Here is a 25,561-nt window from a genome sequence, read left to right as displayed (position 1 = left end):
CACTAGGGCTACTGCCACTTCTACAGCTTTTTTAAGGGGGGTGGCTACTAAAGATATTTTGGAAGCAGCTACTTGGAGTTTAGTGCATACTTTCTCTAAGCATTACCACCTTCCACTTTACTCTAAATCTAGGGCTGGATTTGCCACAGCAATTTTACAGGGCATTTTGGCAGCTCCTAATGCTTTATAGTTTTGCCATCCTCCCTTACCTCTGCTTTGGGATTCTACCCATATGTAAGGACTGCAGCAATGTGAGATGAAGAACATAGTACAGTTTTGTACCTACCATAAATGTAGATGTTCAAGATCCACATTGCTGCAGTCAATTTACCCTCCCTCCTTCCCTCTGTTGTTGAAGGTGGTGGTGTGGTTTGTGTTGTACATATTGTAAATATGGTTAGTGCAGGTGGTTGGTTAGTTTTGCTGGTTTTTGGCTTTGGCCTTTCTTGTTAGGGCCTTCTGACATCTGGGGCAAGAAAAGACTGAGGAAATGACGTCGGTCATGCGCTTTTGTACCCTGACGTCCTGATGTCAGTTTTAAGCGCCTTGACCGACGTCAGCCTAATACTTTGGTATTCGGGCCGACCGAGGACAGCGGACTACCCATATGTAAGGACTGCAGCAATGTGGATCTTCGAACATCTACATTTATGGTAAGTACAAAACTGTACTTTATTGCTATTATACCATGACATTATTTAAGAAAAGAAACTATTACGTTTCTTAAATAATGGCATAGTATAATGCCTGTTCACTGCCCTTCCGCAGATGTCTGGCATCCGCGGCAGTTCTGATGTACCGCCTCGCAGTACATCAAACTTGTATAAAAGCAACGGAGAAAGCAAGATCTCCGTTCCTTTTTTTTTTAGTGTCTCGCTATGTTAAATAAGTTTAACATAGCGAGACAGTTTTAAAATTAGCAACGGAGATGTCCGTTGCTTATTTTAAAACTGTCTGTCTCGCTATGTTAAACTCATTTAACATAGCGAGACACTAAAAAAAACGGAGATCTTGCTTTCTGTTGCTTTTAACTGTCTCGCTATGTTAAATGGGTTTAACATAGCGAGACAGCTTTAAAATAACAGCGGAGATCTCCATTGCTTATTTTAAAGTCTCGCTATGTTAAACCCATTTAACATAGCGAGACAGTGTTTTAAAACGAGTTATACTAATGGAAAAAGTCGGCGACGGACCTTTTCCATTAGTATAACTCGATTACAACGGGCACGCTGGCCAATCAGCGTGCACGTTTTGGGGGGGTCATGGTATAATCTTATTTATTATACCATTCTCTTTTAATCTTCTTTCTCACCCCCCCATGTCAGTCACCTACAAGTTACTTTGTGTTCTTTACCCATTCCTGTATTTTTTTTTATGACAGCATCCTTCCTTCACTCCCCACCCCATTCCCTGCTCAGAGCCCTTAAAAGGTGTACATTAATTGATGGAATTTTTTGAAAGTATTATTTGTTCTTGGGTCATTACTTGGCATGCAGTCAAGGTTCCAATTGCCTCTTTACACTAGTTAAGGATTAGTTCAAAGTCACGCAGTGGACAAATGGAGGCTGAGGGAATCAAACCATGGACTTCAGGAATCAGTTTGTTAATAGCTCATAGCATCAGTTCTCTGAGCTGACTGCCAGTTATGTAATTACCTTTCTGTTTTTATTTATATTTTAGTATGGCTGCACTGTAATTTATGGTGGATGGCATAGTGTCACTCTGTACCAGTTAATGGAATTTTCTGTAAGACTTGAATATGTGTTTAATTACCTTCCTTGTTACATTTATATTATGATTGTACTGTAGGTTTGGAAGGTGGCATAATGTTGCAGAAGTAAGTATTGCTGGTTTACAGCGCCTGGTTATGCATTTCACTTCTTGGCTGGAGTGCTTCCTCTGCAGTTTCTCCTTTTCTCTGTTTGAACATGTCCTAGTCCGTCTTATATCCCACAGATCTGCCACAAGTGAAATGGCTTCCTTCAGATTGCCAACAAGTGTGAATGATGTGTGTAAAGCATTGTGTACATAAGTCTCTTCTTTCAAGGCACACCTAGATACCCTATTCTGTTATGTGACTTGCTTAGAATTGCACAGTAGGTGTAACGGAGACAGAGGGAATCATAGGTTCATAGGTGTGTACTAGGCTAATGGCCCTGGAGCCTAAGATTCCCTGGCATCATGCCGCCCAAAGTTAGTTCCCAGTGCCCCTGTCAAGCAAGGTGACTGAAGTGATCCCCGGGGTGAACTTCCTATTGCCCATCCACTCGTCAAGATTTCTCTTAGAGGGCCAGTGAAGTGCTCTGCTTGACATGAATGGGAAGTTTGTTCCAGAGTATGGGAAATCTCTGGGTTAGGAACCTGTCCTTCCAGCATGTTCTGTTTATTGTGCTAATGAGGTTTAGGTCCCCGGAGCATGCAGCACGGAAGGATTAGGATTTCTTTAAGTGTAGCATATCTAGCAGCTCTGGGTCAGACATGGCTTTGTAGGTCAAGCAGAGATCGCCTCTAAGTAGGCCATAAGAGACAGGGTATAGCTGGAGCTTTTTGAGTCTGTCCATATAGGGCATGTGTTTAAGGCCTAAGATGCTCTTAGTGAGGTATTTTTGTGGCTTTTCCAGTTGTTGTAGGTGTCTAGTGAGGTACATACCAAATGGGCAGTTGTATTCTATAATAGGTCTAATGAGGGACAAGTACAGAGGGATTATGACCTCTTTCTTCCTGGATGAGAAACCTTTTGTAATGAGATGTGCCACATAGTGGGACTTTCTGACTACAGTGGCAATGTGGTTATCCCAGGTCTGTTATCACACTTTCAGTGGTTAGTGGACTACCACCTATGTGGTAGTTCATGGGCACTGAATTTTCCCAAAGGGAATGACAATGCACTTTTTGGCATTGAGCTTAAGGCCATGGTTCAGGCAGCAGTCAGTGGTGTCAAATAGGCTTTTTTGTAGAATGTCTACATCAGTTGGAGAATTAATAATGGCTCCCAGTTTGCAATCATCTGCGAACTTGGTCAGCCAGAGTCCCTTTGTGTTGGCTTGAACTTCAGAGAAGTAGATGCCAAACAGGAGAGGAGAGGACCTAGGACCGATCCCTGTGGGACACCACATGTAACTGGTCGGTAGTCAGATTTGGAGTCCGCTACTTTCACAGTGTGGGTTCTGTCAGTGAGCCAGTTGGCAACCCATTTTATGACATAGGGGTTTATGCCTAGTTTAGTGAGTCTATCTATGATTCCTGAGTGAGGCATGGTGTGGAAGGCCTTAGCAAGATCTAGGTAGGCTGTGTGAGCCTCCTTGCCCTCCTTCACAGCTCTGGTGACAGACTCGAAGAAGTCTATCAGGCTGAGCAGGCATGATCTACCTTTTACAAACCCAAACTGCGTGGGGTCCAGCGTTTGGAGATTCCCTATGTCCTTATTTGTAAGTTCCATGATGATGCACTCCATAGCCTTACATATCAGACTCGTCAGACTAATGGGGTGGTAGTTCCCAGGGTCTGTAGTCACTACCCCTTTTTGGAGTGGGATGACCGTCGCAGTGCGCCATTCGGTAGGAACAAAGCCTGAAATCAGGTGTGGTGCCAGTTCACTTTGTAATTCATGTAGAACATAGCCAGGGATATTATCAGGGCCCATGGAAGCTGTATTCTTGGCATTGAACAGTGCGTTTTTTACCTGTGTAGCTGTGATAATAGGGACTTGGCATTCCTCAGGTAATGTGATAGGCCATTTAGGAGGTGAGGGGGGGGGTAAAGTTTGCACTGAACCTGTCGGGCAATATGTTGGCAATATCAGTTGGTTCTGTATATATATTGCCATTGTGCTGTAACTCAGAGCAGATCTGAGTATTGCCTTGTAGATTCTTGACATAACTATTGAATGCCTTGTTGTTGTCTTTAGAATCTGCAGAAATTTTGTTTTTGTAGCTAGCGTTAGAGGATTTGATGATGGATCTCAGTTTTTTGCTGAGGTTAACAAGGGAGTTTTTCCAGTCTTGGGAATTCACCCTTTTTCTGCAACAGTTTTTGCCTTCTGTTGTAGAGTTTATTTATGGTGTGGGACCACCAGATTGGCTTCCTTTTTCTGGAGGAGAGCATCTTGGTTCTGTTTGGTATGCCCCATTCCATGCACTTGTGTATGTGCTCATACAGTGCATTGGTGTATGATTCAGCAGTCATGCACCTATTTTCCATTTGCATGGTGTCATGAAGTTAGCCACCTCTGTTTTTAGAAGCCCAAAATTGGCTTTGGAGAAGTTATTTTACGGTGGTTTCCTTTAGGGGGGTGAGGGTGGGATGTGGATATCCATGGTGATTAGCTTGTGGTCAGATCTGACCAGGAAGGAGTTGATTACTGGTGTTGAGCAACAGTCGGCTATGTTAGTAATGACCAGGTCAAGGATGTTTCTATCTCTGGTGAGGGTAAGAATGAGTTGGTCCTTGGTGTTGGAATTAATGAATTCCAGAAAATGTTGAGCAAGTGTTTTGGTGCACGAGTAATTTTCCCAGTTAATGGAGGGGTAGTTAAAGTCTCCCAGTATAAGGGTATTGGGTTGTACCCTAATATTTTCCAGTGTGTTTAGGAATGTTGAGTGAGAGTCTAGGGACATGGTGGGGGATCTATAGCAGGCTACAACCTGGATTGCAGTTTTACCCAGTGTTAGTTGTACTTGAAGTATCTCTGATGCTTTATGTTGGGCTACTAGTCTGGAGGTGTGCATATCCATTATGAATATGGAGACACCACCATCTTTAGTGTTTCTGTCCAGGTTTAGCGGCCGAAAGGTGTGGTATGAATTATAGCTTGGTAGCGCTGGGCTGCTCTCCGGAGCCTTGAACCAGGTCTTGGTCATTGCACAGATGTCAGTTTTCTCCATTTTAAGGAGTGCTTCGAGTGAGTGCATTTTGAGATTTAGACTTCTAGCTTTAAGTAGCATAACCCTCAGATTTCATTTGCTTGTAGCTGTTATGGTAGTAATTTTGTCTTCAGGACATTGCCTAAAAAAGGCACTATAGGGGTGGCAAGAGCCTTGGCCAGCATTCAGAATCCCTGGGGTGACAGGTGCAGGCCATCTCTGGCGAAGCATTAAGGTCTGTCAGTCATGTCATTCCAGGCAGACAGATACTGGATCCTCTTAGAATGACACCAGAAACTTAGCCAGTTGTTGAAGTCAGTCATTTTCTGCTTGTACTGTGGTATCATTCTGGGTGACGGTAGGATGCTACTCAGAGCTAGGGTCATACCTGCCTGGGCTACAAGATCCGAGAGCTCCTCCATGTCTCTTTTCATGTAGTCCAGGGAGGTACATCTCAGGTCATTCACACCAACATGGACAATGACAGAGTCATATTTGTACCTGTTGTGGAGTGACCTAAGTGCGTGTGTTATGTGCTGGATCCCGGCACCCGACAGGCAGCTGACCGTAACTTTCTCCTTATTCAACCTAGTGATTGGGACATCAGTGTGCCTTACTATTGAGTCACCTATGACTAGTGTATTGAGTAAGTTGTTTTGCCTTATGGGCTTTGGTTGAGTGGCACACTGTTTATGTGAGCTATGTGTCTCATGGTTTGTGCTGGTTGTTTACATTTCTGCCTCGGAGGTCTCTGTTTGGGCAGATTTTTATTGAGAGCCTCTGCGAAAGTAGGTGTGTGTTTTGTGTTACTGTGTGAGGGTTGTAGTGGTGTAAGTTCTGGAGGGCTATGTGTTGAATGTGGTGTGGCGCAGGTATTAACCTTCTCCTCTTGACTGGCTAATCCAGTCTTGGCTGGAGAGTGCTTGGCTTCCAATTTAGCTATATAAGTGCATCTCTCACAAGTCATAGTGTTGGGCGGTAAGAGGAGAGGGTTGTCTGTGTACATGAGGCAGTTGCTACATTACCTCAGGATGCCCGAGTTCACCAGGTTGACAGGAGAAAGCACAGGGAACTGACCTTTAGACATGCCTGGATATGAGCTCAATATATTAAGTACTGAAGCCTTTTACAGGAAAAATGTCACTCAAGGTGTCTGAGTCTGTACAGAGCACTGCCAAACACTTGAGGGGAAACTAATACGTAGACCCTGAAAATTTAAGGATGAAGTATTTAGGCAGATATTCTAAAGTTAGGAAGAACTCAAGCAGTACTTACTGAAAATAAAGAATTAGCTTGTCAAGAATGATGCAAAGAGGGGAGTCGCATCAATGGCTATTACTAATTCTGGTTTCAGCACAGCTTCACTGTGTTGGGATACAATACTCCTTTGCTTATTCTCTCACCAGAAGTGTAATGTTAGCACCAGTCCCAAGAACAGCAGCAGGACACTGCCTCTTTGGTGATTCACAGACTTATTTCAGAAGTTGCAAGGGTCTGCAGGCTTGTAGCCTTTTTCTGGTAGATGCTTCAAACAACAACCAGACCAATCGGGTACGTTAAGCACAGACACTCTCCAATCAGAAAGAGTCAGGAATCAATGCACCCTGCTCCTACTCTCACCTGGATCAGAATATAAGCACAGATTCCAAGCTGTCATCTGTAAAGCAGTTATTAAGCTTTATGGTGATCAGCATTCTCCAGGAAATAATGTCCCTGTACTCCTTCTCTCACCAGGGAAAACAGAAGCACTAATCCCAAGATGACTACTGAGAGGCAGAATAAAGACTCTCCAATAACTGGTGGTCTTGCAATAGATGCTTAAAGGCAAGATGAAAAAAAAAAAAACGGTTTATCCTTAACACTGCAGTGTGCACTAGAGGAGTTAGATGTGAAAGTAGGTAACAAGTTTTACCTGTCTAAAAAGTTAAGTTTTAGTGGAGAGTCACTATTTTTAAAACAGCAAGGTAGATTGAAAGGGGGTGGTCACTTTTTTATTCTGGTACTATGGAATACAGTAGGATGGCCAATACATTTAAATAGTTGAAGGGGAGTGATTTCACAAAAATGATAATTCTGTGCTTACTCACACCAACCAGTAAAAGCAGAGAGGAAATGAGATATATTGTCAAATTAACATAAGGGGCAGGCAACTAGAAAGACGTGGTATTTAAGAACACTACAGTAACCGGGTAGGAGGTTGGGAAACATTTCTGTTTGACTCACAAGAGACAGAGCAGTGGTGTCTTTTCAAGTTTTAATATGCAGTTAAAAGCAGAATGCAAGTAAAACACAGTGTAAAGAAAACAGAACACAGTATACAAAATAGAAAAAGGCAATAAAGCAATACAGAATACAACAAATAAAAAGCAAACCAACCTTTCCCTCACAGCAAAGTGCAGCAGAGTCTGGGTGAGCCTTTCCAGTAAAGCCTGGACTGCAGGATTAAGCTCATTAGTAATTGTTAGACTTTCTAGGCATGCGCCAAAAGTGAACTATACCTGGGTCAGGCAGCTATTAAATAAAATGTAAGTAAAAATGAATTTGATATATTTGTGTGTCAGCCAGGTAATTGAACTAACCTTTTAGACGCATTTTGATATAACCAGAACTACAAGAGCAAGGGTAAATGCATTATGGACGTACAGTTTAAGTAGCTGGCCAGCCAGCTGTTTATTGAGATGCTGGATGAAAACAGAGTACCTGAATTAAACTAACATAGACACTGGGGAAAATGCAGACTCCTCCCAGACAATGGCTGGAAGTGAGGATTGAACTCAGAACCCCAAAGCTGTAAAGCAGAACTCTTAACCACTGAGCCACCATGTAGCCAAGACTATTAACACCATTGTCTTGTTTTGTCTCAGGTGGAGCAAAGTGTAAAACATTTGTCATTAGTGTTGTGGGTTTTACCCTGCCACTTGTCATTGAAGTAAGAAATGCCTTGTTTTCCTTGTGACCCAGTCAGTCTCCCAGATGTACCAATGACCTCCAAAACCTAACACCAAGAAATCAAATCTAATGTAATTTAAACAGTAAAAGTTAAAACAAAAAAAAGAAAAAGAAAAACTGTAAGGGTGGGGGTGATTACAAGTACCCAGTCAAAAATTATTTAGAAACCTTGATTAGAAGTAAAAAAAAAATAAAATAAAAAACAGATAAGTGGAATAATGTACAGGATTTGTACTGTATTTTCATTGAAATATCTTGTACGGTAGAGTTAACTGAGCTTGGTTTGAGGCTTGTGGTTTGTCAGTCATCCCATATCAGGCACAGACTCCAATTCCAGTGTACATCACACACATGCTATATAAATAAATATATATACACACACGCGCGCACACACACACACACACACACACACACACACAGAGGGAGTGAAAGAGAGAGAAATGGATAGATATAGTATGTAATGATTTGTGCGTATATATACCTCTGTATAGGCACATAGGAATATTACTAGGCAAGTAATCTCAAGGCCTGTAAAATGGCTAGTTTTATACAGCTTTAAGTAGACATACTTAAAAGATCTCACTTTTCAAACTGAGGACTCGTATACATGTGTGTGTGTTAGGGTTAGGGACAGGGATGAGTGAAGGATAGGTGTTGTGTATTTGTGTATTTTAGGGGTAGGGTAAGTGTTAGGTTAGGGGATAGATGTAGTGTCGTTTGTGTATGTTTGTGCATCTGAGTTTGTCTTTCTGTCCTGTGTAGTGGAAGTGTTACAGGAAGGTTTTATTGATGTTAAGGCGTAAGGTTAGGGTTGGGGAAGGGTCAGCACCAATTACCAAGGTGGTGCAGGTGGGTGGAGCACCCCTGCCGTCTTTATTAATGAGTGTAACCCTAAACTGCAAGGGAAGAATGCCATAGCTCAGCTTGAATAAAATTGGTTTCAATTGCTTCGTAATATCGCTGACAGCAATTAAAAAACAAATGTAAATGACTTTTCCTAATCAGTCAGAATGATGTATCCCTTGTAAGTATACAGTGTTATAGAGTAATACTTGGTACATAAATTATTGTTTGTTGTACAGCATATAGTACTGGTTTGTTTTCATGGTGCACATGAATGTCGTTCATATTATATTTTCTTCTTTTTAGTATGATTCCATGAATACTTATCACAGTGCTTGTCTGTAAATTTAAGAATGTTAAGAAACATTAAGGGTGTGTTTTTAAAAGTTTACTGTCTGGGGAATGTTTCCGCATTAAACATGGCAGCCATTTTCTCTTTAGTTTGCTAATAAACTTTAGCCGTATTGAATAATACAACATAAAGCACTACAACACCAATTCATATGCAGCTACATTTGACAGTAAAGCACCATAACATTGCAACACCACTTCATATGCAGCTACATTTGACAGTAAAGCACCGTAACATTGCAACACATGCAATTACATTTGATAATCTCATAGAGAAACTGTGAACTGACAGAATTAAAGTAACCAGTAGTCTTTTGTAAAGTAACAAGCCAAAGTTCTAAATTACCAAACACATTTGGCTATTGAAAGATGGAGGTAGTAACAAAACAAGAGAAGGTATTTTCAAATGTGGATTTTATCAGTGATGGCCCAGAAATATTTATAGATGTATGGATATGAGCCACCATGTGCAAATGGCAATAGTTGTAAACCGTGTCTTGCATATCAGACTAATGCAAAACAAGTGAAAGACTTGTCATCAGACATTAAAGATACTCTTTGCAGTATAAGAATCAATCAAAGGAGGTTAGAAAAATTGGAAAGGGAGACTGGAAAAGCAATTTAAATTGGTAATTTGGAAAGACATATGTATGACTCCCATGTATCTAACAATTTTGCGAAGAGTTAGTATTTTTGTATGGAAGTGTTTGCATACGTATTTCAATACCTCACCCAGACTTCATAGAATTTTTCCTTAAGCAGATAACAGGTGCTGGACATGTGATGAGAAAGAGAGAGGTAAGTGTAAGAAGGTCCTGGAGATGTGATGAGAAAGAGAGAGTTAAATGGAAACGTGTTCTGGGAATATAATAAGTTGGCGGATTTTAAAAATTCTTTATAGCGTGTTTTGCCTGAATGTTGAGGGAGCAAAATCATTGTAACTAAGGACATGAGCCTTTTGAGCGGGGGCATACGCTGTGAATATCCTAGACATAGTAAGCAGAGTCCCAAGATCAAGCTCAAAGCGTAACTTTTGCCTCTTTCCCCTTCCTCCTGTTACTAAGGCTCTCACTGAACTTGTATGTTAGACTTTGAAAAGGGTGAGATGTGTTACAAACAAAAAAAAATGCAAGGGTGTTTAAAAGGGTGTGGGACCAAGAAATGAGGTTTCAGCATGAGTGGGTATATGAGTGGCCATTTGCAAAGGAATGCTGAAGTGGCATGTCACAGCACTGATAACCCTCCAGGTTGAACATCTGAGGTGCCAATGCATTATAAGGAGCAAATACCTCATCTGATGTAATTGCAAAGGTAAACTGTTTAAAATGCTTGCAGCTCAGGATAAACGTTGGCACATCATCACACAGAACTCTAGAAACTGGGTATGTCTGTGGTATTTTTGTTGCTGAATTTCAGGTGAATATCTAATGTTTTCTATAACAAGGTTCCTAGACCAGTCTGATCAGGGCCATCACTGATAAAATCCACTAATAGTTGTCCAGTCTTGCATATCGACTTTAATATGTGCTGCTTTTGGAAAAATCTGAAGGCTGGTATCAAGGCAGGTGTGTTCAATGACATCTGTGTTCAAAATATATTTAATTACTTTCACTGGGGGTGTTATAATTTATTTGTGGTAGTTCATCTGAGATGTATTTTTATGCAGACTTCTACATTTTTTACTTTTTTTGCTAGTTGGATTAATGCACTGCTTTGCTTAGATCCATATGTTGCATAAATATCTGAACTTGTATCTCTTTGTTTTCCTCACCTTTGTTCATCCATATGATTAAATTGCTTTTAAAACAGTTTTGTAGGTTACTTGATGCGATGTGATAAAGTTCATGTGGTGTAGTGCCTTGTACTGAAAAGGCAGAATAGTGGTTGTTCTTAGGCTGTGATGCTAGACGAGAGTTGGGTTTGAGTTGTACCTGCTTTCACTTACCAAATAGTAAGACAGTGGGTCATTTATAATTGCCTTGTTTTCTTATGTAAAAGAGCACCACATGAAAGAGAAGATGGTCTACCTGGTCAGCAGACTAATTAAAAAATAATTTATTTACCAAGGCAATTTTATTTAAAAGTTTTAACTCTTCATTTGTAGTACTTTGTACAGACATACAGTAATAACATGGTGATTAATAATTAAGTTATGATGAGCTGGTAGTTACTGATGTAGCTGGGAACTTCAGAATCTCTTGTCCGAAAGGAACAAATCTGTATACTTCTAATTCATCTTTTTGCTGTTTATTAAAGAGGTGGAATAGCTTTAAAATAACAATAGCTTCCTTCTTTACCTGGGCATTTACATCTGAGCTGCTGTGTAACTCTTAACGAGATTTTAAATGATGTGGGCGAGAGAAAGTGAGAGAGGGAGAGAGTGCAGGAAGAGACAGCAGCAGCAGTAAGCATGGTAGCTGTGGAGTCTGTCATCTTAGGCTGCTGTCTTGGGTTTTCTTTTTCCTTTGATTGACCTTTTTAGCAGGGAGTTTAATACGGCTGTGACAGCTGGAGGGGACTGGCTCATGCCCAGAGTTCCTCACTAGACACGACAGTTTTTATGCAAGAGTGCCATTATGTTGCTGCTGCATTATACCTTTTTCCTTTCATTCCTAGAATCCATCTACCGACGTGGTGCCAGAAGATGGAGGAAGTTGTACCGAGTGAATGGGCATCTGTTTCAGGCCAAACGCTTTAACAGGGTAAGCTGAGTGCAGTTCTGATTTAGCTAGCTGTCTGTCTCATATTAATGATGTTTGCTAGTGTTATGATTGCTTTGTGCAGACAGAGCATCCATTCCGATTTCTCCATGTCGGCAGAACACAGCATGGACTCAGCTGGAAAAGGCCAAGGGTGTTTCTAATTTAATGAAGCTATTTACCTTAGAAAAAATATGTCTATAGCACTTGTTAACATCAAACATAGTTCCAGACGATGCAAATGACAGATATCCAGCCCGCTTTTTGTTTTTGTATGTGGAAGAATATTTGGAGCTGTGTTAAATGTTTTATTACAAATATAATTCCTTTATCGAGTAAAATATAATGGCTGCTCAGTACATTTGCTTTGTGGTGGTTATAACATTACCTCTTAATGCATAAATCATAAAAGTCTCTGCTTATGGAACGAAAAGATGCGTGTGTTTAGTGGGAGAACAGTAGACAAAGCATAACAGAATCCTACATCCCTTACTTGTCAAGGAGATAGCATGCTGATAAGTGGTAACAAGCATCGTTAATTCCATGTGTCACTATTTCCTTTTCCTTTTATCAGTAACCCCTCAGTCTGCTTGACTATGATAATGATTTTCCACTTGCTCTTCGCTGGTTCTCAGTTGCTGCATGTAGTCATTTACTGGGAAAAGAAAAAATGTGTTTAATGGTTGCTTTTAATCTGATTATTATTTATTACACACGACTACTGTGAAGATAATGTTCAAACTTCTCTGACTGAATGTGTATCATTAAGAATGTGGAAGGACAAGGAGGTCAGCAAGGATGTAATTCTTGTCTACACTTTAATTACTGTCAAACTGATGTTTAAATGTCTTGCGTGAACACACCTGGAGGTGTTACTTAAAATTATTGCAGCGTGCACTAATGTAGGAAAGACCGGCTTGCTGATTTGCATTATGCAGGTTGGCAGGATGGTACATTGACTCTACAGAGGTTGATAACACAGTTAAGGAAAGTTGATAATTGGCTGTTGTTATACAATTCTTAGCAATGTGCATGTGGCTAAACTGAGTTTTTGAGTGTACGGATGTCTGAGTTGTTGAATGTGAAAAAAATAATAAATGCATTACTTTTAGTAAAGGTGTATAAATGCATGTGAATTAGACTGCTGGAAGTCTTGAATTACACCTAGGGTAAGACGCATGAGCATGGCCATGACGTTGTGAGAATTTTACATACTGCCAAAAGACAGAAGCTAGAGACTTTTATCTCAAGTTTAACAAAGCACAGTTTTATCATCAACAATTCACTTTCTTCTTCCTTTCTACATTTCTCTGTAATTTTGTTTGCTTCCAGTAAAAGCTTCACATTTTAATACCAAATCTTCTGTTAGAATATGAACTCCAGTCTTTTCTGTCTGGTGTTTGACAATATGTCAAAACTGATTTTGTTTAATGGGACTTCTTTCTGTACATCAAATAGGATGTATAGCAACTAATGAAACATTCTGTGATCACACTGGGAACACATCAGCTATAACTAACAGCACATAATGATTTTGCATATTGTGGAAACACACACCTTCACTTCTCTAAATATATTAAGTCTGAAATCGCTCATCTGTATTCCCCTAGTGATGTGGACATCCTCCAAAAGGGTCCCACCCAAACAAATGACTGGTGCCAGAAACATGGCCTCAAGCTGAATACAAAAAAAATGCATCATCATCCCCTTTGGAGAAAGAGAGATGTCCTCACAAATTATCACATAAATAACAACGTTCTATGCACGCAGTCAGTCGTGAGGGATTTGGGCACCCAGATTGATAGCAGCCTGAATTTTGACCATCATGTTGCTTCCATTGTACAGAAAGCTTTCTACATGGCCCACCTCATAAGTAAGGGTATCTCATCCAGGGACAAGGAGGTCGTAACATCCCTGTATTCTTCCCTTATAAGGCCCATTATTGAGTACAACACCCCATTTGGCATGTACCTCCCAAAGCACATGCAGCAGCTGGAGAGACCACAGTAGTTTCTCACCAGGAGAATCCAGGGCCTCAAAAATCTATCATACACAGATAGGCTAAACGCCCTATGCCTCTACTCTGTTTCATACAGACTTCTCAGAGGTGACCTCTGTCTGGCATACAAGGCGATCTTGGATCCCGCCTTGATGGGACTGCTGCATATCCGCAAGTCAAGCTCCCCTCAAGTAACCCGCACATGTGGCCTCAACCTGGTCTGTGACATCAATAGGACATGAAGGCGGAAAGATTTGTGTCCCAGAGACTCCCCATCTATGGAATAGACTCCTCTCCATGTCAAGCTGAGTACATCTTTATCCCTTTGTAAGCAGAATCTGGATAACTGGATGGGAAAAAGAAAATACATCTCTGCGATTCTACCTATGTCCCTGCTGGACAGGGACATCAGGTGCTGATTTGTCCATGCATGGGCTAAACTCTCGGGTAGGCTTACAAGGTCCTCAGGGTCGATAGCCTAGTAACTTCCTATGATCCTATGTGGGATAAGTGAAAAATGTCCTTATTCACAGGGTTAAGTAGTTTCAAAACACTCATGCCATACTACATGAGTGAGTGTAATGCTGATAACAGCAATCAAAATATAAGAGGTGTATCCATGAGACATGCAGAATTGGGAAGCATTGTTTTTGGTCTTTTATCTGTTTCATTTTGCTTTATATTTTTATTTTTGGTATTCTGCCACTCATTAATCTTCATGAAAGCATGAAGCTGCTGTTGTCACCTCTTTACCTTATTTCTGGAAGGTCTTGTTTTTGAAGTACCTTGAAGCCAGTGTGTGTGTGTGTGTGTGTGTGTGTGTGTGTATTTTAAATCTTCTGTGAAGTTGAAGTGGACAGGTTACATGCGTTTGGTTTTATTTTTATGCTTCTTTGCAGCTCTTTCCTTCATTACTCCTTGGCCATATATCACCTTTGACAGAGAGGGTGAGTGCCACTTTGTTCAGAGCAATCCATGTACCTTTCTGTTCACCTGAGCTCTTCAGATGGCACAAAATGTAGTAGACACTGCATACCATTCAGGGTCTAGTCTTGCTTTATTTGGTCTGACCATGCTTTCTATGTGCATTGTCATTACTAGGCTGTACTTGGCTATTGTTTTAAGTGAGCTTGGAATACAAGCAAGTGATGAAATGAGAGACTTAATGATGTGTTCTCTTTGTGTTTCACTGTTGCAGTCCTAACATATGGGTTTTAATACAAGCAGAGTGATGAAAATGAGAGACTTATGTTTCCTTGCACCTGTTGCCCTCATGACTTTGTTCCTTATTAGGTGAGCATAATGGTTAAGGTCTTTACATAAGTATGCAGATACAAGGTAGAGGGTTTAATTCTGATTGGGCTGCATGTTATTGGCTAGGCTTATAATAGTCTGCAGACTGATAGCTTAGTGTTTGTAGCTTATGAACCTTGATAACTTATATATTGTACATCTATATCCCTGACAGGTTTGTGCTTGATTAACTGCGTTTTCTGGTCTCCACCTGCTTAACCACCCTCCCAGTACTCATTTTGACCCATTTATTGTCTCACTTACCTTAAGTATAGGGAGGAGAAATCTTGGTTCTTGTGACTGTCATATGCTGGAATATAATGTTTTCTAAGTAAGGGTATCTCATCCAGGGACAAGGAGGTCGTAACATCCCTGTATTCTTCCCTTATAAGGCCCATTATTGAGTACAACACCCCGTTTGGCATGTACCTCCCAAAGCACATGCAGCAGCTGGAGAGACCACAGTAGTTTCTCACCAGGAGAATCCAGGGCCTCAAAAATCTATCATACACAGATAGGCTAAACGCCCTATGCCTCTACTCTGTTTCATACAGACTTCTCAGAGGTGACCTCTGTCTGGCATACAAGGCGATCTTGGATCCCGCCTTGATGGGACTGCTGCATATCCGCAAGTCAAGCTCCCCTCAAGTAACCCGCACATGTGGCCTCAACCTGGTCTGTGACATCAATAGGACATGAAGGCGGGAAAGATTTGTGTCCCAGAGACTCCCCCATCTATGGAATAGACTCCCTCTCCACGTCAAGCCGAGTACATCTTTATCCCTTTGTAAGCAGAATCTGGATAACTGGATGGGAAATAGAAAATACATCTCTGGGATTCTACCTATGTCCCTGCTGGACAGGGGCATTAGGTGCTGATTTGTCTATGCATGGGCTAAACTCTTGGCTAGGCTTATAAGGGCCTCAGGGCCAATAGCCTAGTAACTTCCTATGATCCTATGTGGGGATAAGTGAAAAATGTCCTTATTCACAGGGTTAAGTAGTTTCAAAACACTCATGCCATACTACATGAGTGAGTGTAATGCCATAACAGCAATCAAAATATAAGAGGTGTATCCATGAGACACAGAATTGGGAAGCATTGTTTGGTCTTTTATCTGTTTCATTTTGCTTTATATTTTTATTTTTGGCATTCTGCCACTCTCGTGAATTCCCTTCATGAAAGCATGAAGCTGCTGTTGTCACCCTTACCTTATTTCTGGAAGGTCTTGTTTTTGAAGTACCTTGACAGTGTGTGTGTGTGTGTGTGTGTGTGTGTGTGTATTTTAAATCTTCTGTGAAGGAAGTGGACAGGTTACATGCGTTTGGTTTTATTTTTATGCTTCTTTGCAGCTCTTCCCTTCATTACTCTCGTCATATATCACCTTTTGACAGAGAGGGTGAGTGCCACTTTGTTCAGAGCAATCCATGTACTGTTCACCTGAGCTCTTCAGATGGCACAAATGTAGTAGACACTGCATACCATTCAGGGTCTAGTCTTGCTTTGTTTGGTCTGACCATGCTTTCTATGCATTATTACTAGGCTGTACTTGGCTATTGTTTTAAGTGAGCTTGGAATACAAGCAAGTGATGAAATGAGAGACTTATGATGCTCTTTGTGTTTCACTGTTGCAGTCCTAACATATGGGTTTTAATACAAGCAAGTGATGAAATGAGAGACTTATGTTTTCCTTGCACCTGTTGCCTCATGACTTTTGTTCCTTATTAGGTGAGCATAATGGTTAAGGTCTTTACATAGCAGATACAAGGTAGAGGGTTTAATTCTGACGACTTGTTATTGGCTAGGCTTATAATAGTCTGCAGACTGATAGCTTAGTATTTAGCTATGAACCTTGATAACTTATATATTGTACATCTATATCCTGACAGGTTCGTTTGATTAACTGCGTTTTCTGGTCTCCACCTGCTTAACCACCCCAGTACTCATTTTGACCCATTTATTGTCTCACTTTACCTTAAGTATAGGGAGGAGAAATCTTGGTTCTTGTGACTGTCATATGCTGGAATATAATGTTTTTCTTATATTTAATGCCCTTTACCCTCAAGAGATGATGTGGTGGTGTCTTTTGGATCCTAGTAATGTCTTTATAGGTACTCTGAACTTGTTTGCACATATGCTGTCTCTGCTTTGTGCATTTCAAAGCATCCTATAATCTCTTTGCTGGGGCCCGCTTGACTTTCTGGTTTCCACCAGGAAGTTCACTCTTGGCAAGATCTCTTTGTACCTTATCCCTAAGTGGATAAGCTGAAAATAGTTCACTCAGTTTGATCTCCTATTGGCCCAACCTACCAGTCCTTTGATAACTACCCAAGCCTGTGTCACTGACATTAAAGTTAGGGTTTGTTTCCTCTGTGCCACAAAACCAAAAGATTGACTGCCTTCTTTGATCCAAAGAGTTTCAGAATGACGCAGGGAGTGAGCACTAGAAGTATCAAAATCAGATTTTAGTAGTCTTTCCTTGAGATCTTGTTAAGAAAGTTGACCAACATGAAAACAAAAAGTAGATTAACAATGTGGCTATGAATCTGATTACACAGGTAGTGATTCATCATTGGAAAGCACGTGGAGTCCATGCAAGTCACATGCAAAGTGTAAGCATGTATGTATATTTGACCTCTTATTGTAAGTACCCTAAAAGAATTTAGAGAGTACAACTGAGTACCATAATTGGGAGGAAAAAATGTATGAGAATTAGGTAGCTCAGTTTGAAAATACAGGATGGGTGGCTCAGGAGAGATATAAGAAAGTTTTATTTCACAAAAAGGGTGTTGGATAATTAGAATATTCTACAGAAAGAGATAATGTGAGGAGGAAAAAAAAAATTAAAAGTATGTGTATAAGAGACATAAGGCCATGCTTAGTAGATTGACAGACCAGGGAGATGAGCTGTTTTTTAAGTAAGACCTACAACGTATCCATTAAAAAAAGAAATAAAGGGCACGACAGTGCAGGTCATATCTTCCATCAGAGTCTGTGTTATGTGGCTCTAGTGTGGACTGCTAGATCTTATTTCTGTTGTTTTTTTTTTTGTAGCAGTATATTCATCATTTTTATGTTCCTTTGTGCTCAGTAAAGGTGTTCTTTGGGTTGTTGGAGGCATATGTTTTGGACCTATGTGGTTTTGCAGCCATATGTCACTGAAGATAAAATGCTCTTAGAAAGTTGCCAGCTGTGGTGGCATACAGAGAGCTAAATACTTGAGTAAAGTCTAGTGGCTTACGTGTTTGTTGGAGCTAACATGTGGAGAACGGTAGTGTCTATCTTGGTAAGGAAAAAAAAAGAATGGACTGTGAGACTGTCCAGTACCACAGTCCCTTGGAGGGTGGGCAGCAATCTAAAGGACTGCCCAGAAGTGGGTCTTGGCCACTAAGCTGTAAATGTAGTAGCCTTCATCTTGGATGCATGCACTCACATAGGGTGGGTATAGCAAGTCCTCCTGAGATTTTGGTCACTCATTACACCTACAGGAGGTTGGAGTATACATGTACACTTATGGCCAGGATACTGCTGAATGCACAAATGCTGCCATAGCTGCCCCCCGTTGCTGTTTCCTTGATTGGGAAAGTTCCAGAACTGGGGTGATGGAGGCTTAATGATCAGTAGGCATATGAAGAAACAGTACATACAAACAAATGCTGTTAAGTAATTGCATAGGGTAATGTTTTTTTTTTATCCTTCTCATGGTGAATGGGACCAGGCGCGAGCTTTGTAGTTTGCATTGTTGTGCTCCCTGTTTCTAATGGTGGTTACAGCTGTTTGTAAGAAGAAGAAAATTAGGGCTCATTCCACAGCCTTTACTTTTGAAAACACAGGACCACTGCATGAAGTTCATCAGCAGCTCATGCTCTTAATTCTTTGGGCTAAACTGCTAGCCTTAACAGAAATTGTTTGAAGGAGTCATAGTGTCATTTTATTGAGAATGTACCTCACCTGCAAAGACGGTAATGATAAGGCCTGTAATTCCTCTTTTAATATAGAGTTGTTAAGAGTAGAAGGTAAGCTTGAAAGAGTGGATTAAGTGATTGGAGGAGCAATTACATCTGTCCCTGTCATTAAGAGAAAGTAATTCTTTCTGACAAGGTTGTTTGAGTCCTCTCAAACTGCAAGAGGTAGTTGTTCCTACGTGAAGGTACATAGAGAAGAGAAACTTGATAGCCCAGCCAAAGTTTAGCCACTGGCATCCAAGATTGGCAACCTCAAACCAGCAGGCATATAAGGAAGGGTATGATTTATTCACAACAACAAGCCTAATTGTTTGGAGGATGGTAGGTATGAAACTGTAGCTCATAATGTAATATCCAGGGATAGAGTTGCTGTTTTGTTGATAGGCAGCTAATAGCATGATTCCTAATGGTGTACTACTGATGCTTTTCAACATGGAGACAAGGAGCATACATTTACATATCTTATTAACCAGGGTTTAGGACTGGACATTTTAATGGGGAAGTGTGGACATATGAAAAGCCATACTGCTGGTGGGAAATTAAAGATTTTGGTCCTTGTAGACTTCCTGACATAAGGGCCCAAAATTCTTGACAGTGTCTGGCAGTTTACTGCAGGGTATTAAGGCTATGAAATGATAATAAGCTTCATGCTGTTGTTCTGGGTTTAAATATCTCATTTTGCACTACTCTAACGTGCCCTTCTGAGGAAGTCAATTAACCAGACAGTATTTCATGGGCCTTTGATGAAAATAAGCCTTAGTTCAGTTAACAAGATTATAAGATGGCACAGTAAATTTAATGGCCTCAGTACAGTTGCTTTGTGAAACAGTTTCTCATTTTTATAAAGTCAATGTTTTATTCATATATACTAAACTCCCACCCCCCACCCACAGGTAAACCAGGTAAGTACGGTGGTCCACATCCCCTTTTCAGACATGACATGGATCTAGAGCAGTGGTGAAAATACACACACACACATTTAAGTGGCAGCTAGCATAGAGAGTGTTAAGGCTGTGAGCTGTAGTTCCTGTGATACAGGGTTTTATTTCCCTCAGAACTCGTTTGCATACTTTGTGACCTTGAGAAAGTGACTTAACCAGACATTGCTCCCAGATCCAGCTTAAAAAGGAGCTTTGTGCCCAGTGGGCCTACATGATTAACAAATGGGTGTTATTATTTGGGGGAGGGGGACTGACATAATGGTTAAGATCTTTACCTAACAAATACAAGATTTGCTTCCGTGAGTGAGCTATTACCATTTTGTGAAACAATATTGATGGCTATGGTATAGACCAGCAGTAATGTGGGCTGGCATATAGTCTGGGTCTGCATTAGAAGAGTGAGATTCTAGGAACAGATTACTTTACTGACCTCTGCAGTAAAGCCTCAAACACCACCCCACCGTTAAAGAAGCTGAGAGAAGATTATGATATTGAGCCATACCTTGGGATTCATCTCACATGGCAAAAATATTATTCTCACAGCTGATATGAGACGTACCTGAAGTATAAATGGACATAGAAGGTGTTGAGTATATGGTCGCAAAAACTAAAATAATTGCTTTGTAGGGTGTTTTCTGAAACATGGGCAGTGCAGTTTTAAAATAGGCATTTAGTACAACTAAAATGATAAGATCATAAATGTCTGACCTAAAACATTTTAAAGTTAAAGTTAGAGTCTGAAGTGAATGTTAAAAGTAACTTCATAAGATATCCCCTATGTCATTTATGTAACTGGGCTTTTCATAGTGACCCAAAAACTGATGAATAGTTGTGCTAATTAAAAGTTTGCTAGCTAATGAGGTATTAATAGAACTAAGCAACCTAAGCCTACAACTGAGAATTTACAGATGTCTCTGAACACTTAGAGACTGTCACCAACTGAAATAGTATATTTTAGATATGGGAATATGGGGCACGTTGCTAAATTTCGAGTAATTAATAATACAGTACCTAAATAGCATGTCTTTCGAACGCTACCCAATTGCGGGGAGGACATGCAGACTCCACACAGAATGCACTCCCAAGCCAAGCCGAGAATCGAACGAGAGAACCTCTTGCTGTGAGGTAACAACGCTACCCGCCTTACCACCTCGGCATTCAGGAGCCATATAACTGTACACAAGAAACAGATGATAATAAGAAGGTGGAAGTAATGTACAGTAATGAAGCTAGGCCAGTACGAAGGAAGCAACTACCCATGGTGCAATCAGCCATCCAAGACTGATCCTAATTGCATTGTGGTGCATACCAGCTTTTAAAAGCTGGTATTGTATTTTTGGTCACACCTGAGCACTGTAGCACTCCCTGTGTTCTTTTTTAAACAAGAAACATTTTTATTAAGTTATAACTTATGACACAGGCAATCATACATTTATATAAATGAAAACAAACTAGTTTGACATAATCTTAGTGGCAAGCATTTTACATCACAAACCATATTGGCATAATTTTTGTTGTAAACTTTGTACATCACTTATAATCTACCCAGTCATTATCAGTCAAACATTACATAGCTTATTCAAATCCTGCCTTCTTTTAAATCTCATTCCTGTCCTGTATGTATTGTTCCCACAATTCCCATTTTTTCCTATGTAATTTGTTCCTACCCTTTTCTTTGCTCCCTTTAAGATCCCAATTCCAGTTGTTTTATTTTTGTTACTGTATTCACTACTTCTAGTGCAGTTGGTTTAGACTTTGATTTCAATTTTCTAGTAATTGTTTTTTGGCAGCCACCATAAGACGACTCAGCAAGGCCTTACTATATCTGTGCAATTCCGATTCTGTATCATAGCTAAGAAAAATCATTCCCCTAGTCACACCAATTTGCTCTCCTAATTTCTCTGATGGAGTTGTTTGCAGGGAAATTTTAAAATCTGCCAACTGATTACACTTTCAGAAAATATGTTCCTAATTACCTCTTTCTTCCATATCACACCTCCCACATTTGATGTCTACCTGAGGAAACATTTTCTGGGGTATAAAATATCTATGTAAACATTTACAAGCAAAACTCCTAAATCTTCAAGATTTTGTTGCATATTTGTAAGACAAACATATATCCCCCATTGTTTCTACCTCATCTGATTGATTCTTATAGTTAAGCAATATTTTATATGCTGCATTAATTATTTATTTTCTAACAGCAGCTTCTGTTCTAGATTCTACTAAAAATTGTACCAGTGCTGTTTTTTTTGTTTTGTTTTTTAGGACCCCCATCCCATTCTTTCTCTTTGCCTATACTCTGACATCAGTCCTGGATAGGGAGGGCAATCTGTAAGTTGCAGTCCAAATAAATTCTTGTCATCTTCGCATTCTATTACGTTTCCTCTGTCTTGTTATTTGCTCCCAATACTGTGGTTCCTTTGCCAGTTTTCTCCAACAAATTCCAGCTCCCTCTTGCCTATTGTCTGTATTCCTAATTTCACTCACACCTATTGGCAGAACCTCCTTTCTCCATTCTCATGTTGGCTTAGTTCTTAGAATACTTTCTGCTATTTTATGAATATAATATTCTGTATCATTATTGTTACTCTTAAAGGTCTGCATCCAAAATCCCAGTCTCCCATTGTTTTTTTGAGCTTCCCCCAATTTCATCATCACTTTCCACTTTGAATTATAGGTTACTGCTTTTGCTATGTATAGGAGCATTACCTGTGTAGCTCTGAAATACCCCTTCAATTTGTGTAATCCCAGTCTGCCTTGTTCTATTGGAAGAATCAATGTATTCCACTTGCCTCTTACCATCTTCCCCTCCCAGATAAAATCCTTCAGTTCTTTATTAATTGCTATCCACAACTTCTCCTGTGGTTGATAAAAATATGCCCGAAAGTGTATAAGATTAAAGGGACAAAACAAGTTAACTACTTGTGTCTCACTTTCCATTTCCATATAACAGAACTTCCAATTTTTCAGTTTTTGTAACATCTTTTGTTTAGTCTCTTCCCACCTATCCTTAGCTGCCACACTAAAATAATTTTAATCCATACTTCTAAGTACTTCATTTTATCATGTCCCCATAAATATTGATATTGCTGAACCAGTTTCTGTCTAGATGCGTAATTTATCGCTGTTGCCTTTGTTTTAGCTTCATTCATTTTGTATCCCGAGAAGATTTGAGACTGTCTCAAAATGTTCCACAACACTGTAATGTCCTTTTTTTGGTTTTATCTGGTCTAAAATAAAATCATCTGCAAATTGACTCAGCTTTTCTTGACTACCATACAAATTATATCCTTGAATTTTTGAGTCCCTTATTTTCTTTGACAGTGGTTCTAAATATAATTCAAATAACAAAGGGGAAAGAGGGAAACCCTACCTGATTCCTCTGCTCAAGCAGAAATTATCAGAGAGGAACCCGCCCATTTTAATTTTCACCTCCGATCCCCCATATATCCCCCTAATCAACCTTATAAATTTATCAGGGAATGCAGATGCTTCCATTGCCCCGCTCATAACGTCTCAGTTTTCTCTCTTAAATGCTTTCTCTGCATCAAGACCCACCAACAACAATGGAACTTTCTTACATTCTGCTCATCTCTGGATCATCAATGTTCTGTTAATATTGTCATATGTTTGTCCCCCTATACAAAACCACACTGATTTGTATCTATCAGTTTTGGTGCCACTTTTACCATTCTTTTAGCCATTTTAGACATAAATGCTTTATAATCATGGTTTAGTATTGAAATGGGCCTGTATGAAGCAGGATCTGATGGATCTTTACCCTCTTTGGGTATTACAGCTACCACCGCTTTTTTTCCAGGATTTTGGTACTTTTCCTCTTAAAATACTGTTAAACAAAACCTTCCAGATATTTATCAGTTTTTTTCCCTCCTAGCTTCCAATCTTCTACAGTAATACCATATTCCTGGGGACATTCCTATAGATTGGTTATGCATCACCATTTTTATGTCATCTCCTTCTATCCTAACAGTTAGTAATTGAACCTCATCTACCGCTAACCGTGGCATATTTAATTATTCTATAAACATTTCCATTTGTATCTTTTCTTTATTTCCATATTTCTCTGCTTTATACAGACTTTCGTAGAATTTCTAAAGTATTTCTAACACTTTTACAGACTTAAGGAAGATAACAAGGATCTCTTGTTATCTTCCTTGTTATAGGCTCCCTAAGCTTTCAGGTAGTCCTTTCTACTTTCTGTTGCCTGTGTCATTGTGCTAAAAGTTTTTGTGGTCTAGAGTTATTGTCAAAAAACAGTTGCTTAACTGCAATCTTTCTAAACTCATGCATATTATTGAGGTAATCCCTTATCTTCTGTTAAACATTCTGCAGTTGCTGCTTCTCTTGTTCTTTGAGAGTCCCCCCCCTGTTTTGTAACACTTTAACATTTGTCAGTGCCACTAAATAATTATTCTTAAATGTTAACCATATCTTTCTTTTATTTGTACCCTATTTTTAAACTCCATTTTAATTTTATTCTACTCCCTAGCTATGTTTTCAGAAGACATTTCTATCTTCTCTAATAGCTCCTGAATAATTTCCACTACCCATTCCTCAAATTCTTCTATTTTCAATAGATAGGTGGGAAAGTGCCAGTGTCTCATTTTTATTTCATTACACTGTGTTTTTATTTTAGTTATTGGCACAAGATCTGAATTAGTCATTGGGTTGGTATCAATACCTTCATTTAAACATACACATTTCTGTGAGATGTAAACTTTGTCTAGCCTAGCTCAGTTTTTGTATTGTGGGGAATAATATGTAAATTCACTCTGAACTCCTAGTACTGAATTCACATCTTCCACGCCAAATATTTTCATACATTTCTTCAAAAGTCTACAGTCCTTCATTATATTTACCCTTCAGGGCCCCACAGATATATCTTCACTATTACAAATAAAGTTCCAGTCGCCACTTATAAGTAATACTCCTTGCCAAAAGCCGATTATTCCTCCCAGAATGTTCTTAAGATCCATTATATCAGTTTTAGGTGGACTATAAATACATGCCAATGTAAACCTCCTCCCTTCCCAGTAGCCCCTTAGTACTACAAGCCTGCTATTATTATCTTTATCTTCTATCAGTATTGGAGCTCCACTTACAATTAAGTACTCCTTTTATCCTTCGTTCCAGGTATTCCACTTAATAACCATCCTGCAAACCTTTCTTTATCAAATGTACATGCCCAGTTCTTTCTCCTGTAGCATAGCTATTTGCACTCTACATTTTTAATATAGTTCGCTACCCCTTCTTTTTTGTATTTATCTTTGATTCCATTGACATTTAAAGACATTACAAAAAACACCATTGTATTAAAGAGTTGTTATTCCCACCTTTCTCTATAACAGCATTTTGTTCAGTGTGTAGTTCAGCGTTTGTGTTACATGCATACACGTTTTGGCAGGTTAATTGTTGTATACAGTTGTTTCTTGTCATATCCATTTGAGCCTATGTCACATCTTACAAAACGTTTTGTTTTAGTGAAAGTCCTCAAAAACACATCCCCAATATGCCCTCAACATATTAATGTAATAATAACATGCAATGCTGTGTACATCTTCAGATATTGAAGTTTTACCCTCCTAATAGGAACAAATGCTCCAGACTGACAGACACACTCACAGACTTGAGTTA

General features: G+C 39.7%; 1 protein-coding gene across 2 annotated transcripts in view; it reads left to right on the top strand.

Annotated features, from left to right (window-relative positions):
* Positions 1-25,561, top strand: part of PRKCZ (protein kinase C zeta) — a 4,411,399-nt gene that overhangs the window by 2,310,114 nt on the left and 2,075,724 nt on the right. For both annotated transcript variants that reach the window (XM_044063009.1, XM_044063010.1), the window contains one exon: positions 11,622-11,707. In XM_044063009.1, the coding sequence (XP_043918944.1) occupies positions 11,622-11,707 (86 nt within the window). The remainder of the gene's footprint in view (positions 1-11,621; positions 11,708-25,561) is intronic.

The sequence above is a fragment of the Protopterus annectens genome, chromosome 2.part1 (genome assembly GCF_019279795.1).
Source record: "Protopterus annectens isolate FY-2018-M chromosome 2.part1, PAN1.0, whole genome shotgun sequence".
Taxonomy (NCBI): Eukaryota; Metazoa; Chordata; order Ceratodontiformes; family Protopteridae; genus Protopterus; species Protopterus annectens.
The sequence above is the reverse complement of the archived record's forward strand: the minus strand, read 5'-3'. Positions and strand labels throughout refer to the sequence as shown.